The sequence below is a fragment of the Hypanus sabinus genome, chromosome 6 (assembly GCF_030144855.1).
Source record: "Hypanus sabinus isolate sHypSab1 chromosome 6, sHypSab1.hap1, whole genome shotgun sequence".
NCBI lineage: Eukaryota > Metazoa > Chordata > Chondrichthyes > Myliobatiformes > Dasyatidae > Hypanus > Hypanus sabinus.
Window position 1 is genome coordinate 82,511,663 of NC_082711.1, and position 16,408 is coordinate 82,528,070.

Below are 16,408 nucleotides of genomic sequence, written 5' to 3' on the forward strand. Positions count from 1 at the left end.
AAGGGCCTGTTTCTGTGTTGAATCGCTCAGTTGTGCAGGGAAGTTATTATTGAAGTTTAACATGTTTCATACAATAGCCATTACAACTAACTGTTCCTGAAACTAGAGTAAATTTGGATAGAATAAACAACAGAATATGCTAATATTCCTAGAAACACCTAGAAGTTGATTGTTTTCTGGAAGTGGCAATATGTAGATAATTATTTCTGTAGCTGCTCTGTTAAATGGCCTGAAAGTAGAAAACAAACAAGATGAACACACACTAGATCAAATTCAGGACATTATCAGAACAGTGCCCAAGTACTATCCTGTAACTGGAAATGGAGTTAGCCAGTGATTGCATTTTATCCAATAAAGTAAAATAATTGATGAGTAATGGTACAAATAAATAGAAGTGTTCAAGTTCTTCACTTTTGCTGAATAAAATCAAGCTTCAGAGACATTAGCAGGTGGGGAGATCACATCTGCCAAACTGTAACCCCAGTGTCTTAAGGCAGTCTTAGTAAGGATGGAAATCAGAATTAACTAAGGGGTTAACTACTTACAAATGAAAAACTCAAGAACAAGGATAGTGATCAATATTTTTCACTTCAATTTCACTTGAAGAAATTGATACCTTGCTGGTCTACAGTTCCAAAGAAAAATACCTTGAATTCTAAAAATATCTTCCATCTCAAGATATTCCAAAATGATCAGTACCTGATGAAGTATTTTTGATATGTAAACAGTCTTTAAAGTGGGGAGTTTTTTTTTAGTTAGCTGTTTATCCAGCTGCTTTAATAGTATCAACAATTGACGATTTTTATTTAATTTGTAAATCTACTTCTCCAAGGAAAAAGTACTTACCAATCAAGGGTTCTTCTACATTCCAAGAGATTATGTATTCATCAAGGGTTCGTGCATTGGTGTTCATTTTCAGATTTGTAGGACTGTTCACTTTACTATCTGAAATTCAAAAAGTCATAAAACATCACGATATTTTATATTCAGACAAGACTCCAAGAAAATCTGAATTAGTCATGTATAAACAAATAAGCCTCAGTTTTTCTAGAGAATTAATAAATATGCTGATAAGGGAAATTTTTAAATATTATTCATAATGAAGGAAAGGAGCCCCCAGTATTTTACACTGCAGGATATTCTATGGACACATCTAGCTAGTTCATTAATGCTTAAAAAAATCTAATATCCTGATCAGAGACTACATACTACTCAAGCCTGTCTACAATATTACTGGTTAAATGCAACATCCCAACTGAGAACCCAATTACTCATGTTGTGGTTTCTCGTGCCCCACAAACGACCAGGAGATGCAGAAGATTCTTCAAGAAGTATTAAACTTTAATTTGCAAATCAAAGCTCAGACTGTCATTGAGCTAATTGCCGATTGCCCACCGATCCTTGTACATATAATTTTTTATAGCAATCTCCTGGTTTAGTTGCATTAGCATATCCAATTGGTCTACAGTTGCGTATCACAAGTACATCTGCTACTATTATTTCTATCCATTGACTTATTCATGTTCTAATCTACATCTCTTAGCTACCTCTCATTAACACACCATTATCTTCTACATTCTTAAGATTTCATTCTCCTATTAAATTGGATACATGCATAGCAAATAGCAAGCTCAAAGCTGACTACATAGTTTTGGTTACACAGCAAACAATGCAACTTTTATACTCCAATAGGACCAGTTCAAAGACTGTCTCAGCTTTGATTTGCAAATTAAAGTTTAATACTTCTTGAAAAATCTTCTGCGTCTCCCGGTCGCTTGTGGGGCACGAGACACCAAGACACTCACTAAAGTTTATTTTAAAACTTGTTCAACCTTTTGAGCCATGTTAATAAAGTTCCAGAGGCATGATTACAAGAAAAAAAGATATTAAATTTGATTATTTTGTATAGAAAATTGAAACAATTAGAGTTTAATTCACAAAATACAAATAAGGTTGAGAATTTTTGATAGTACTTTGAAAATAAACGAACTTTGAATTTACAGTGAAAAGATTCTCAATATTTTCACATTGAAAATATTTTACACATTTGATACCCTAATGATGTGAAGTGCCCTCATCACTGAAGTGACTTAATTACCTACTGCCACAACAATCCACACTATTAATGATAGAGATATCCCACCGCTCTAGGATCACAGAGAATAAAAGTAAAATGTACTGTCCAATCTCCTTTTTCCAAATCCAAAATCAATTGCATCCAGCTCAAATTATCTAGTTTAAAATTGATTCTTCTGTTAAAGATGAAAAAAAAAGATCAAGTTTATCACATGTATATAGAAGCAAATAGTAAAATGTGTCATTTGTGTCAACAACCAACACAGTTCGAGGATATGCTGAGAGCAGCCGCAAGCATCATGTTTTTGGTGCCAACACAGCATGACAACTGACTGGTAGGTCTTTGGATCGTGGGAGAAAACTAACACAGTCACAGAATGTACAAACTCAGACAGCGACAGAAACTGAACCCCAATCACATGTGCTGTAAAGAGTCACGTGAACATCTATATACCATGTTATGGAGTGAAGAATTTATCACATAACTCCAAAAAAATGACCTATCAAAGCTTACCTTTGTTTTTTATACAGCCAATCTTCTATTCACAATACCCAAAATGCTACTTTTTTTTGAGTTATTCATTTTCTGAGATGTAGGCTTTGATGAAAAGGACAAGGCAATTACGGGGATGACTTACAGTGGACAGAAACGTTTGAGCATATAGACATTAAGAAAGAGGATGTGCTGGAGCTTTTGAAAAGCATTAAGTTAGATAAATCACCGGGACCGGATGAGATATACCCTAGGCTACTGTGGGAAGCGAGGAAGGAGATTGCTGAACCTTGTGCAAAGATTTTTCTGTCATCAATAGGGATGGGAGAAATACTGGAGGATTAGGGGGTTGCAAATGTTGTTCCCTTGTTCAAGAAAGGGAGTAGAGATAACCCAGAAAATTATAGACCTGTGTATCTGACTTCAATGGTGGGCAGGTTGTTGGAGAAGATCCTGAGAGGCAAGATTTATGAGCATTTGAAGAGACATAATCAAATCAGGGAGAGTCAGCATGGCTTTGTCAAGGGAAGGTCATGCCTTATGAACCTGATTGAATTCTTTGAGGAATTGATGAAGGTAGAGCAGTGGATGTAGTGTATATGGACTTAGTAAGGCATTTGATAAGGTTTCCCATGCGAAGCTCCTTCAGAAAATAAGGAGGCATGGGATCCAATGAGACCTTGCTTAGTGGATCCAGAATTGGCTTGCCCACAGAAGGCAGAGGGTGGTTTTAGATGGTTCCCATTCTGTATGGAGGTCAGTGACCAGTGGTGTTCCACAGGGACCTATTCTGGGACCCTTCATCTTTGTGATTTTTATAAATGACCTGGATGAAGTAGTAGAAGGATAGGTTACTAAGTTTGCTGATGACACAAAGGTTAGGGTTGTTGTGGATATTCTGGAGGGTTGTCAGAGGCTCCAGCAGAACATCGATAGGATGCAGAACTAGGCTGAGAAGTAGCAGATGGACTTCAACCCAGGTAAGTGTGAAGTTATCCATTTTAGTAGGTCCAATTTGAAGACAGAATAAAAATGGTAAGACTCCAGGCAGCATGGACGATCTGAGAGATCCTGGGGTCCATGTTGATAGGACACTCAAAGCTGCTGCCCAGGTTGACAGTGTTGCTAAGAAGGAGTATGGTGTGTTGGCATTCATCAACTGTAGGATTGAGTTCAAGAAGAGCTGTGAGGTAATGTTACAGCTACATAAGACCTTGATCAGACCCCATTTGTAATACTGTATTCGGTTCTGGTCACCTCACTACAGGAAGGATGCGGAAACTATAGAAAGGGTGCAGAAGAGATTTACAAGGATGTTGCCTGGATTGGAGACCATACTTTATGAGAATGGGTTGAGTGTACTTGGCCTTTTTCTCCTTGGAGCGACAGAGGATGAGTGGTGACCTGATAGAGGTACAGTATATAGGCTGATGAGGGGCATTGATGATGTGCGTTCCCAGAGGTTTTTTACCCAGGGCTGAAAAAGCTAACACGTGGAGGCATCGTTTTAAGGTGCTTAGAAATAGGTACCGAGGGAATGTCGGGGTAATTTTTTCACATAGGGAGTGGTGGATGGATGCATGGAATGCACTACCAGTGGCAGTGGTGGAAGTGGATACAATAGGTTCTTTAAGAGCTTCTTAGATAGGTACATGGTGCTTAGTAAATAGAGGGCTATACACTAGGGAAATTCTAGGCAATTTCTAGAGTAGGTTATATGGTCGGCAACATATTGTGGGCCGAAACTGAAAAAGCTACACAGAAAATTGTGGAGGTACTCCGACAATTTTGCAGGTAGGAAGCTATAGGATTTAAAGTTCAATATCAAAGTTCAAAGTAAATCACAGTACACATATGTCACTATATTCATTTTCTAGTAGGCAACAAATCTCTAGAACTATAATTGGGTATTCAACCAGAGTACAGAAGACAACAAGCTGCAAATACAAAAAGAATTAATAAATATTGAGAATATGAGATGAAGAGTCCTTGAAAGTGAGTCTATTGGTTGTGGGAACATTTCAATGATAGGCCAAGTTCAATGAAGTTATCCCCACTGGTTCAAGAGCCTGGTGGCTGAGGGGTAATAACTGTTCTTGAACCTGGTAGTGTGCATCTTGGGGCTCCTGTACCTTCTTCTTAATGGCAGCAGCGAAAAGAGAGCTGGTGCCACAGCAACAACCTGGCACTGAACGTCAGTAAGACGAAAGAGCTGATTGTGGACTTCAGGAAGGGTAAGACAAAGGAACACATACCAATCCTCAGAGGGATCAGGAGTGGAGAGAGTGAGCAGCTTCAAGTTTCTGGGTGTCAAGATCTCTGAGGATCTAAGCTGGTCTCATTTTATTGACGTAGTCATAAAGAAGGCAAGACAGCTGCTATACTTTATTAGGAGTTTGAAGCAATTTGGCATGTTAACAAATACACTCAAAAACTTCAATAGTTGTACCGTGGAGAGCATTCTGACAGGCTGAATCACTGTCTGGTATGGAAGGGCTACTGCAAAGGACCGAAAAAAACTGCAGAAGGTTGTAAATCTAGTCAGCTCCATCTTGGGCACTAGCCTACAAAGTACCCAGGATATCTTTAGGGAGCGGTGTGTCAGACAGGCAGCGTCCATTATTAAGGTCCTCCAGCACCCAAGGCATGCCCTTTTCTCAACAGGTAGGAGGTACAGAAGCCTGAAGGCACACACTCAGCGGTTCAGGAACAGCTTCTTCCTCTCCGCCATCCAATTCCTTTGGATGGACTTTGAAGCTTTGGACACTAACTCACTTTTTTTAATATACAGTATTTCTGTCTTTGCATATTTGTAAATAATCTATTCAATATACATAATTGACTTACTTGTTTACTTATGTTTTATTTTATTTTTTTTCTCTCTCTCTGCTAAATTACCATTTGCATTGATTGAACTGCTGCTGCTAATTTAATAAATTTCATGTCACATGCCGGTGATAATAAACCTGATTCTGTCTCTGACCTGGATGGTGGGGGACCCTATTAATGGACTTTGTTGACTTCAGGAGAGCACGGAGCGAACATTGACTGCTCCTCCGTTGAGATCGTTAAGAGCACTAAAATTTCTTGGTGTTCACCTGGCGGAGAATCTCACCTGGTCCCTCAACACCAGCTCCATAGCCAAGAAAGCCCAGGAGCGTCTCTACTTTCTGCGAAGGCTGAGGAAAGTCCATCTCACACCCCCCCCCATCCTCATAGTGAGGTCAACTGAGAAGATCATCGGGGTCTCTCTTCCCGCTATTACAGACATTTACACTACACGCTGCATCTGCAAAGCTAACAGCATTGTGAAGGACCCCACGCACCCCTCACACAAAATCTTCTCCCTCCTGCCATCTGGCAAAAGGTACAAAAACATTTGGGCTCTCAAGACCAGACTGTGCAACAGTTTCTTCCCCCGAGCCATCAGACTCAATACTCAAAATCTAGACTGACATTGTCCTCTACTGTGCCTACTGTCTTGTTTATTAATTATTGTACTGGCTTGCACCGTTTTGTGCACTTTATGTAGTCCTGTGCAGGTCTATAGTCTAGTGTAGTTTTGTGTTGTTTGACAGAAGAATAAACCAGGGAAGGTAGTATCCCCGTGGCTGACAAGGGAAAGTAGGGATAGTATCAAGTCCAAAGAAGAAACATATAGATTAGCAAAAAAAAGCAGCACACCTGAGGACTGGGAGAAATTCAGAGAGCAGCAGAGGAGGACAAAGGGCTAGGAAAGGGAAAAAAGTTTATAAGAGAAAGCTGGTAGGGAACATAAAAACTGACTGTAAAAGCTTTTATAGATATGTGAAAAGAAAACAATTGGTCAAGACAAATGTAGGTCCCTTACAGTCAGAAACAGGTGAATTAATCATAGGGAACAAGGACATGGCAGACCAATTGAATAACTGTGGCGACCAACTTTCTGCGCAGGTGAACCGGCTACAAACAGCCTGTGGACGGGGAGAGGCTTTGGTAATGCACCTCTGACATCATTTCCGCCCGGAGAGAGCAGGCGCTAGGGATTAAATGCCAGCATCGCAAAGTTTGAATAAACTAGTCTTGAAACAACTTACCAACTGCATGTCGTTGTCTCTAGCTCTGTATGTAGTACATCGCTACATTGGTGACCCCGAAGGTCCAAACGGGATTTGGACCAAAGATGACCGACTCTTCATCTGTTCACGCAGTTTCGCTGCAACTGCCGACTTTCTGGATGCTGCAACCACGTGTGTGGTTTAGCCAAACAGAAACCCAGTTCCACATTCAGCAGATATCTTCTGATTCCACATGTTACTATCATGTGGTGAGCGCCCTTGACCAGGAGACGGCCGCCCAGGTTGCGGATTTCATACAGTCACCCCCGGAAGAAGGCAAATATGAAGCATTCAAAGCGCTGCTCATTGGGTCCTTTGGCCTATCGTGGCATGAGTGGGGTGCCCGCCTGCTTCACCTGGACGGTTTGAGAGACAGGCTGCCATCAGCATTGAGGGGCCAGGGCCAGGGCCAGCTGCCGCTAATCACTATGGCGGCTGGCCACCAGGACAGCCTCTTGTACATCTGTGACAAACAGTCGGGACGCCGCTTCTTGGTCGACACCGGAGCGGAAATCAACGTCTTGCCCTCAACAGGGTACAACATCTGCAACAGGAAGCCAGGACCCACCCTGAAGACCACAAATGGTAGCACGATATGGACCTACAGCACCTGCACAGTGCAGCTGCAGCTCGGCGCCAGCCAGTTCACTTGGGACTTCACACTGGCCGCCGTGGCCCAACCACTCCTGGGGGCGGACTTCTTGTGAGCTCACAGCCTGCTGGTCGACTTGCAAGGGAAAAGACTGGTACATGCCGAGACTTTCCAGACATTCTCCGTGGGTGAAGCCAAGTTGCTGGCCCCACACCTGGACTCCATCGCGCCGTCGGACAACAAATTCACCAGAATCCTGGTGGATTTTCCATTGATGCTGGCACCGCAGTTCACAGCAGCCATGCCCAGACACGGGGTACAGCACCACATCCTGACCCAGAGACTACCCCCCATGCCCGCGCACGAAGGCTCCCCCCGGAAAGCTCCGCCTGGCAAAGGAGGAGATCAAAAGGATGGAGGAATTGGGGATTGTACGGAGGTCTGACAGCCCACGGGCCTCCCCCCTGCACATGCTGCCCAAAGCAGCCAGGGGTTGGAGACCATGCAGCAACTACCGCAGACTGAACGAGGCTACAACTCCAGACCGCTACCCCGTGCTGCACATAGAGGACTTTGCAGCAAACCTGCATGGGGCAAGAAACTTTTCCAAAGTAGACCTCGTCCGGGGATACCATCAAATCCCAGTGCACCCTGAAGACATCCCCAAAACAGCACTCATCTCCCCGTTCGGCCTGTTCCAGTTCCTCCGAATGCCATTCGGCTTGAAGGATGCCGCACAGACATTCCAGCGGCTAATAGATGCGGTGGGACGCGACCTGGACTTTGCGTTCGTCTATTTGGAGGACATCCTTATAGCCAGCAGTAGTCGTCAGGAGCATCTGTCCCACCTCCACCAGCTCTACTCCCGCCTGAGTGATTTCGGCCTCACGATCAACCTGGCCAAATGCAAGTTCGGTCACGATACCATCGACTTCCTGGGCCAGAAGATTACCAAAGACGGGGCAACACCTCTGCCTGCCAAGGTAGACACGATCCGCCACTTTGCCCGGCCCAACACGGTCAAAGGACTGCAGGAGTTCATTGGTATGGTGAACTTCTACCAGTTTCCTCCCCTCAGCAGCCCGTATCATGCGCCCTTTGTACACCCTGATGTTGGGTAAAGGCAAGGACATTACTAGCAACAAGGAGGCCGCGGCCACTTTCGTTAAAGCCAAGGAAGCCTTGGCAGATGCCGTGATGCTGGTGCACCCCAGAACGGACATTCCGACTGCACTCATGGTGGATGCATCTGACACAGCAGTCGGTGGGGTGCTGGAGCAGCTCATCGAGGGGCACTGGCAACCCCTGGCATTCTTCAGCAAGCACCTACGACCACCTGAACTCAAGTACAGTGCTTTCTACCGGGAGCTGTTGGCACTGTATCTGGCAATCCGGCATCTCAGGTACTTCTTAGAAGGCAGGCCGTTCACCGTGTTCACGGACCACAAACCATTAACCTTCGCGTTCACGAAGGTGTCCGATCCCTGGTCGGCTCGCCAGCAGCGACAGCTGTCCTACATCTCCGAGTACACGACGGACATCCACCATGTCTCAGGAAAGGACAACGTCGAGGCGGACGCACTCTCCAGGCCAGCCATCCAGGCCCTGTCCCTGGGGATGGACTATGCAGCACTGGCGGAGGCGCAGCAGGCAGACGACGAGATGCCCAGCTACAGGACCACAGTCCGAGTTTGCAGCTGCAAGACTTTCTTGTAGGCCCAGGTGAGAGGACCCTCCTGTGCGACGTGGCTACCGGCCAACCTCGCCCCATCGTCCCGGCAGCCTGGAGGCGGTGAGTTTTCGACTCCATACACAGTTTGGCGCACCCATCTATCAGGACAACCGTCTGGCTGGTCTCCAACATGTTCGCGTGGCACAGACTTCGCAAGCAGGTCAGTGAATAGGCCAGAACGTGTGCGCTGTGCTGAACAGCCAAGGTTCAGCAGCATACTAAAGTCCCGCCGCAGCAGTTCAAACCCACCCACCGGAGGTTCGACCACATTCATGTGGATATCGTGGGCCCCCTACCAGTGTCCCAAGGAGCGCGGTACCTCCTAACTATGGTAGACCGGTTCACGAGGTGGCCAGAGGCGGTCCCGCTCACCGACGCATCTGCCGATTCCTGCGCCCCAGCACTGATTGCAACCTGGGTAGCACGCTTCGGGGTACCGGCCCACATTACCTCCGATAGAGGTGCCCAGTTCACCTGCAGCCTGTGGTCGGCTGTGGCCAGCCTGTTGGGAACGCAGCTGCAACACACAACTGCCTACTACCCACAGTCGAATGGACTAGTGGAGCGTTTCCACCATCACTTGAAGTCGGCTCTCATGGTCTGACTAAGAGGACCTAACTAGGTGGACGAACTTTCCTGGGTCCTGCTTGGAATTCGCACAGTGCCCAAAGAGGATCTGCACGCCTCGTTGGCCGAGTTGGTGTATGGCGCACCCCTGGCCGTCCCAGGAGCATTCATACCAGCCCAAAGGGGGCAAGAGGAAGAACCCGCAGCAGTCCTGGACAGACTACTTGAAAGGCTCGGCAACCTGGCACCTGTACCGACTTCACAGCACGAACGGACCACGACCCATGTACCCAAAGACCTGCAGTTTTTATGTTTGTACTAAGGGATGGACACCGGGCACCGCTACATCGGCCGTACGAGAGGCCGTTCAAGGTGATCAACAACAACGGGTCCACATACGTTCTGCACATTGGGGGGAAAGAGGAGGTTTTCACAGTGGACCGACTCAAACCAGCCCACATGGACTGGGGCAGTGGGTGGGGGGGGGGGGGGGCGGTATGTGGCGATCCACTTTCAGCACAGGCGAACCAGCTCACAAATAGCCAGCGCGCGGGGAGAGACTTTGGTAATACACTTCTGCTGTAATTTCCACCCTGAGAGGGCGGGCGCTAGGGATTAAATGCCAGCGCCACCAAGTTTGAATAACTTAGTCTCGAAACGACTTACTGATTGCGTATCGTTGTCTCTAGCTCTGTATGTAGTACATCGCTACATAACTACTTTGGTTCTGTCTTCACTAAGGAGGACATAAATAATCTTCCGGAAATAGTAGGGGACCGAGGGTCTAGTGAGATGGAGGAACTAAGGGAAATACATGTTAGTAGGGAAGTGGTGTTAGGTAAATTGAAGGGATTAAAGGCAGATAAATCCCCAGGGCCAGATGGTCTGCATCCCAGAATGCTCAAGGAAGTAGCCCAAGAAATAGTGGATGCATTAGTGATAATTTTTCAATACTCCTTAGATTCTGGATTAGTTCCTGAGGATTGGAGGGTGGCTAATGTAACCCCACTTTTTTAAAAAGGGAGAGAAAAACCAGGGAATTATAGACCGGTTAGTCTGACATCAGTGGTGGGGAAAATGTTAGAGTCGGTTATCAAAGATGTGATAACAGCACATTTGGAAAGAGGTGAAATCATCGGACAAAGTCAGCATGAATTTGTGAAAGGAAAATCATGTCTGAGAAATCTTATAGAATTTTTTGAAGATGTAACTAGTAGAGTGGATAGGGGAGAGCCAGTGGATGTGATATATTTAAATTTTCAAAAGGCTTTTGACAAGGTCCCACACAGAAGATTAGTGTGCAAACTTAAAGCACACGGTATTGGGGGTATGGTATTGATGTGGATAGAGAATTGGTTGGCAGACAGGAAGCAAAGAGTGGGAGTAAACGGGACCTTTTCAGAATGGCAGGCACTAACTATTGGGGTACCGCAAGGCTCAGTGCTGGGACCCCAGTTGTTTACAATATATATATTAATGATTTAGACGAAGGAATTAAATGCAGCATCTCCAAGTTTGCGGATGACACGAAGCTGGGCGGCGGTTTTAGCTGTGAGGAGGATGCAGGGTGACTTGGATAGGTTAGGTGAGTGGGCAAATTCATGGCAGATGCAATTTAATGTGGATAAATGCGAGGTTATCCACTTTGGTTGCAAGAACAGGAAAACAGATTATCATCTGAATGGTGGCCGATTAGGAAAAGGGGAGGTGCAACGAGACCTGGGTGTCATTGTACACCAGTCATTGAAGGTAGGCATGCAGGTACAGAAGGCAGTGAAAAAGGCAAAAGGTATGTTGGCATTCATAGCAAAAGGATTTGAGTACAGGAACAGGGAGGTTCTACTGCAGTTGTACAAGGCCTTGGTGAGATCACACCTAGAATATTGTGTGCAGTTTTGGTCCCCTAATCTGAGGAAAGTCATTCTTGCCATAGAGGGAGTACAAAGAAGGTTCACCAGATTGATTCCTGGGATGGCAGGACTTTCATATGAAGAAAGACTGGATCGACTAGGCTTATACTCAGTGGAATTTAGAAGACTGAGGGGGGATATTACTGAAACATATAAGATTCTAAAGGGATTGGACAGGTTAGATGCAGGAAGATTGTTTCCGATGTTGGGGGAAGTCCAGAACGAAGGGTCACAGTTTAAGGATAAAGGGGAAGCCTTTTAGGACCGAGATGAGGAAAAACGTCTTCACACAGTGGTGATTCTGTGGAATTCTCTGCCACAGGAAACAGTTGAGGCTGGTTCATTGTCTATATTTAAGAGGAAGTTAGATATGGCCCTTGTGTCTAAGAGGATCGGGGTTATGGAGAGAAAGCAGGTGCAGGGTTCTGAGTTGGATGATCAGCCATGATCATACTGAATGGCGGTGCAGGCTCGAAGGGCCAAATAGCCTATTCCTGCACCTATTTTCTATGTTTCTATGGTCGAAATGATATTAAAAGCAACTTGAACTTTAACGCTGCTTTCCTGCAATAGCCCTCCGTAAAGGTGTGAGGGTTTTTTCCATGATAGACTGGGCCATATCTACTACTTTTCATAGGATTTTCCATACAAGGGCATTATTGTTTCCATATCAGGCAGTGATGCAACCAATCAATATTCTCTCGATTGCACATACTACAATACCGCACTACCCGAACCTTCGCTGTACGACACCTCGCTTTTACGAAAGACCTGCAGTAGTTACCCTGTTTTCACTAACCAAAGAGTTTTCACTTTTACGAACAAAGGCAGCGCGCACCCTGAGCAGCCAAGCTCCTCCCCCGGAACTGCATTCAGCTGCCATAGCTTAAATACGTGTCCGTGAGCATCTGTGCTTTATCTCAATTTATTTTGTGAATCTGTTAGCAAGATATGTCCTAAGGTATCAGAAAAGCCTAAGAGAGCTTTTAAGGATGTAAAATTGGACGTAATTAAACGTTTTGATCGTGGTTGACAAAGTAAGGACATTGTCTGCGCATTGAAATTGCCTATGCGGGTAGTGCCCATGCCTGTGTGTGTACATGCTGATTTTTTTTCTACGAATTGGTTTTGGCTCGCTGTCTTCCCCATTCTGGTAAGCAAAACTACACTGTATATACATTATTTCTACTTTATATAGGCTGTGTATTTATCATATCATTCGTGCTTTCACTATATGTTAGTGTTACTTTAGGTTTTATGTGTTATTTTATATGATTTGGTAGGTCTGAGAATGCTTAAAAATTTTCCCATATAAATTAATGGTAATTGCTTCTTTGCTTTACGCCATTTCGGCTTACGGAAGGTTTCATAGGAACGCTCTTCCTTCAGCTAGCAGGGGAAACCTGTATGCATAAGTGTGTCAAAGTATTAATGTCATGCAGAATATTTGCAAACTTTTAAGTAGAAACATTGCTGAGCTTTTTTTTTGTAATTACACTTCTGTGCTGGACCCAATATTGTATAGTATATGCCTCCATTAGTCTTGATAGACCATGGATTTGCGCCTTGGAAAGTTTCCCGGGCGCAAGCCTGGGCAAGGTTTTTTATTTGGAAGACCAGTAGTTGCCCACGCTGCAAGTCTCCCCTCTCCACACCACTTATGTTGTCCAAGGGAAGGACATACAGCTTAGCACGGGTGTCGTCGCAGAGCAATGTGTGGTTAAAGGCCTTGCTGAAGGACACACATGCACCTCAGCCAAGGCTCAAACCAGCGACCTTCAAATCACTAGACGAATGCCTTAACCACTTGGCTACGAGCCAACACGGACCCAATATTATAACAACAGTGATTGGAAAATCAGGATTCAATTCCCACCGGTGCCTCTAAGGAGTTTGTATGTTCTCCCCTGCCCATGAGAATTTCCTTCAGATGCTCCGTTTTCCTCCCACGTTCCAAACGAACGGTTTACGATTAGTAGGTTATGGACATGCTGTGTTGGTCGTTGACCCAATCAATGTAATTCACTGCATGCTTCCCTGCACATACTGCTAATCTTTAAAACCTCTTCAGCTTTGTCAGTATTATTGCAGATGTCTGGTCTCACTTAAATTCCAAATCTATACGACACGTGACATTCAAGTCATTGGCACATTTTAATCATTATGTAAGACATAATTTTCTTTCATTTCTCAGTCATTATTTTCTCCTATATGAGGCACCTTCAAAGAATAAGACTCAATTATTTCGAGTTATTCTTCATCATTAGGATTACTTAATAAAGTGCAAATGCATTCAACCTATTGCTTAAAGTCTGTAACTACAAGGTTTTTGTACGAACGTAAAGCGTACATTTTTCCTCCGAACGTCCACGTATATTCGTATCACTAATTCAAATCGGGTAAGTTTTTAAGAATCACACACAAAATGCTGGTGGAACGCAGCAGGCCAGGCAGCATCTATAGGAAAAGTATAGTCGACGTTTCGGGCCGAGATCGTTCCTATAGATGCTGTTTGGCTTGCTACGTTTCACCAGCATTTTGTGCGTGTTGCTTGAATTTCCAGCATCTGCGGATTTTCTCGTGTTTAAGTTTTTAAGAATACTTGAATTTATATTCTGTTAATTTGAAAGGAAATCCAAAATAACAAACCCTAATCTTCCAAACCCAGAAGATTCAGAACGCCGCTATTAACATCGACAACAGCTGAACTAGATCTATCACATTCCCGAGCTGGAGCTGGAAGGCCCGATACACACGCGAGGCATTCTTTTAACAAACACAAGCACTTTGTCTTGCCTGCCAGGATTTTACTCACCAGCACAAACTACGAAACAAGCATCTAAGTGTCCAGTCACAGTTATTACTAGTAATTGCCAGTTCAAGTCCTTCGCAAATTCTGCAAAACACACAACTTGGACAGCAGTCTTCGTTTTCGTCAGAACCCAACTTCCGATGCGGCTTTACATCATTTCCCACGCCGCTGGTAGCGCCCCGTGTAATATTTATGTAAACGTTCCATATAATTGCTCTTTATTGTCATATAAAATATTATTTAAAAAGTTATAAAATTTCATTCTCAGTTACTTCATTCGATTTGAATAAAACCTTTTTTTGCTGTCCGGCCCGTTTCTCCCGCCCGGACTGAGCATGTGAGGGGCTGTTTCTAAGGAAGTGACGTTCTCCACTCGCCGTCGCCGGAACGGTTTGAGGAAGGGACCATCCGGTAACTCTGAAACACCGACACAAATTGGTCGGAAAAATTCGGTAACTTTTCTTTGGCACATTTATTTACGGACTCGGGAATGTGGGGAGAGAAATAATATTTATTGCGTGCACGTCTTGAAGGCGTGCTTCATGTTGTCAGAGATCGAAATGGGTCTCGGCTCGAAAAGTCGACCCCGCTTATAGATGCTGCTTGAACCGTGTTCCACCAGCATTTTGTGTGTGTTGCTATCTTTTCCGGCCGCCCTTGGTTAATCCATTTTGTGTGGTGGTTGACGCGACTGATTGACAGACATTGCATAAATTTGTTTACTGTTGTCTTCTTTGTTTAATTCAACCCTGACGTGTTTTTAAATTTGCTCCAGAATCCGTCTAGGTGGGTGACAGACCTCCGCAGCAAGATCGGGCGAATCGTGACATCAGTAAGATGGCTTCGGGCACCGTTTTCTATTGTGAGGTACGCATCTATTCGTGGAAGTACCGCCGACTTGCTCTCGGAGAAATTGTGAAACGAACCGTATCCGCCAGTGCTTAAATATGTGTCAAGTAAAATGGCGGATACCTTGTCTTTTGTGACATTTGTAATTGTGAAGATGAGTTTGTCAGTATACACTCTCATTGTATATTCTCACTCTCTTCTAGCTTACCTTTCATTATATAATGGCCACTTTAGTTGACAAAACTTCCAATTTGCCAAAATATTCATCTACTTCAAAATTCAATGTAAATCTATTTTTAAAGTTCATATGTCACCATATAGAATGCTCGGATTCATTTTCTTTGGACATGCTCAATAAGTACGGTAACCGAATAAAATAAATGAAAACAGGGTGGACAACCAGTGTGCAAAAGACAACAAACTCCAAATACAAAAAAAGCAATAAATCTGGAGAATATGAGATGAAGTCCTTGAAAGTGAGTCTAGAGGTTGTGGGAGCAGTTCAGTGATAGGACAAGTGAAGTTATCCCCTCTGGTTCAAAAGCCTGATGGTTGAGGGGTAATAACTGGTCCTGGACCTGTTGTTTGGGTACTGAGGCTCCTGTACCACCTTCCTGATGGCAGCAGGAAGAAGAGGGCATGTAGATGTTAAGAAGGAGGATGTGCTGGAGCTTTTGGAAAACATCAAGTTGGATATTTCACCAGGACTAGACACGATGTATACTAGGCTACTGTGGGAGGTGAGGGAGGAGATAATCTTTGCATCATCAATGGGAACGGGAGAGGCTCCAGAGGATTGGAGGGTTGTGGATGTTGTTCCTTTATTCCAGAAAGCGAGTAGAGATAGCCCAGGAAATTATAGACGAGTGAGTCTTCAGTGGTTGGTAAGTTGATGGAGAAGAACCTGAAAGGCAGGATTTATGAACATTTGGAGAGGCATAATGTGATGAGGAATAGTCAGCATTGCTTTGTCAAAGGTAGGTCATGCATAATGAGCCTGATTGAATTTCTTGAGGATGTGACTGAACACATTGATTAAGGTAGAGCAGAAGGTAGTGTATATGGATTTCAGCAAGGCATTTGACAAGGTACCCCATGCAAGGCTTATTGAGAAAGTAAGGAGACATGGGATCCAGTGGGACATTGCTTTGTGGATTCAGAACTGGCTTGCCTACTGAAGGCAAAGAGTGGTTGTAGATGGGTCATGTTCTGCATGGAGGTCAGTGACCAGTGGCGTGCCTCAGGGATCTGTTCTGGGACCCAGATCTTTATAAATGATG

The 16,408-nt window shown here is 44.5% G+C and overlaps 2 protein-coding genes across 4 annotated transcripts in view; one reads left to right on the forward strand and one right to left on the reverse strand.

The window, feature by feature from the left end:
* The window catches only part of LOC132395630 (uncharacterized), an 81,038-nt gene extending 66,553 nt beyond the window's left edge, over positions 1-14,485 (reverse strand). The window contains exons 1-2 of the mRNA XM_059972506.1: positions 14,283-14,485; positions 847-945 (exon numbers count right to left, since the gene is read on the reverse strand). Coding sequence (XP_059828489.1) covers positions 847-913 — 67 coding nt within the window. The 5' untranslated portion in view covers positions 914-945; positions 14,283-14,485. The remainder of the gene's footprint in view (positions 1-846; positions 946-14,282) is intronic.
* Positions 14,486-14,651: 166 nt separating this feature from the next.
* LOC132395635 (uncharacterized) overlaps positions 14,652-16,408 on the forward strand; it is an 86,976-nt gene continuing 85,219 nt past the window's right edge. Inside the window, exons 1-2 of one of the 3 annotated variants that reach the window (XM_059972521.1) lie at positions 14,652-14,731; positions 15,055-15,146. In XM_059972521.1, the coding sequence (XP_059828504.1) occupies positions 15,117-15,146 (30 nt within the window). In that variant the 5' untranslated portion in view covers positions 14,652-14,731; positions 15,055-15,116. Of the gene's footprint in view, positions 14,732-15,054; positions 15,147-16,408 lie in introns of those variants that run through there. The other 2 variants (XM_059972523.1, XM_059972522.1) reach the window with 2 other exon arrangements.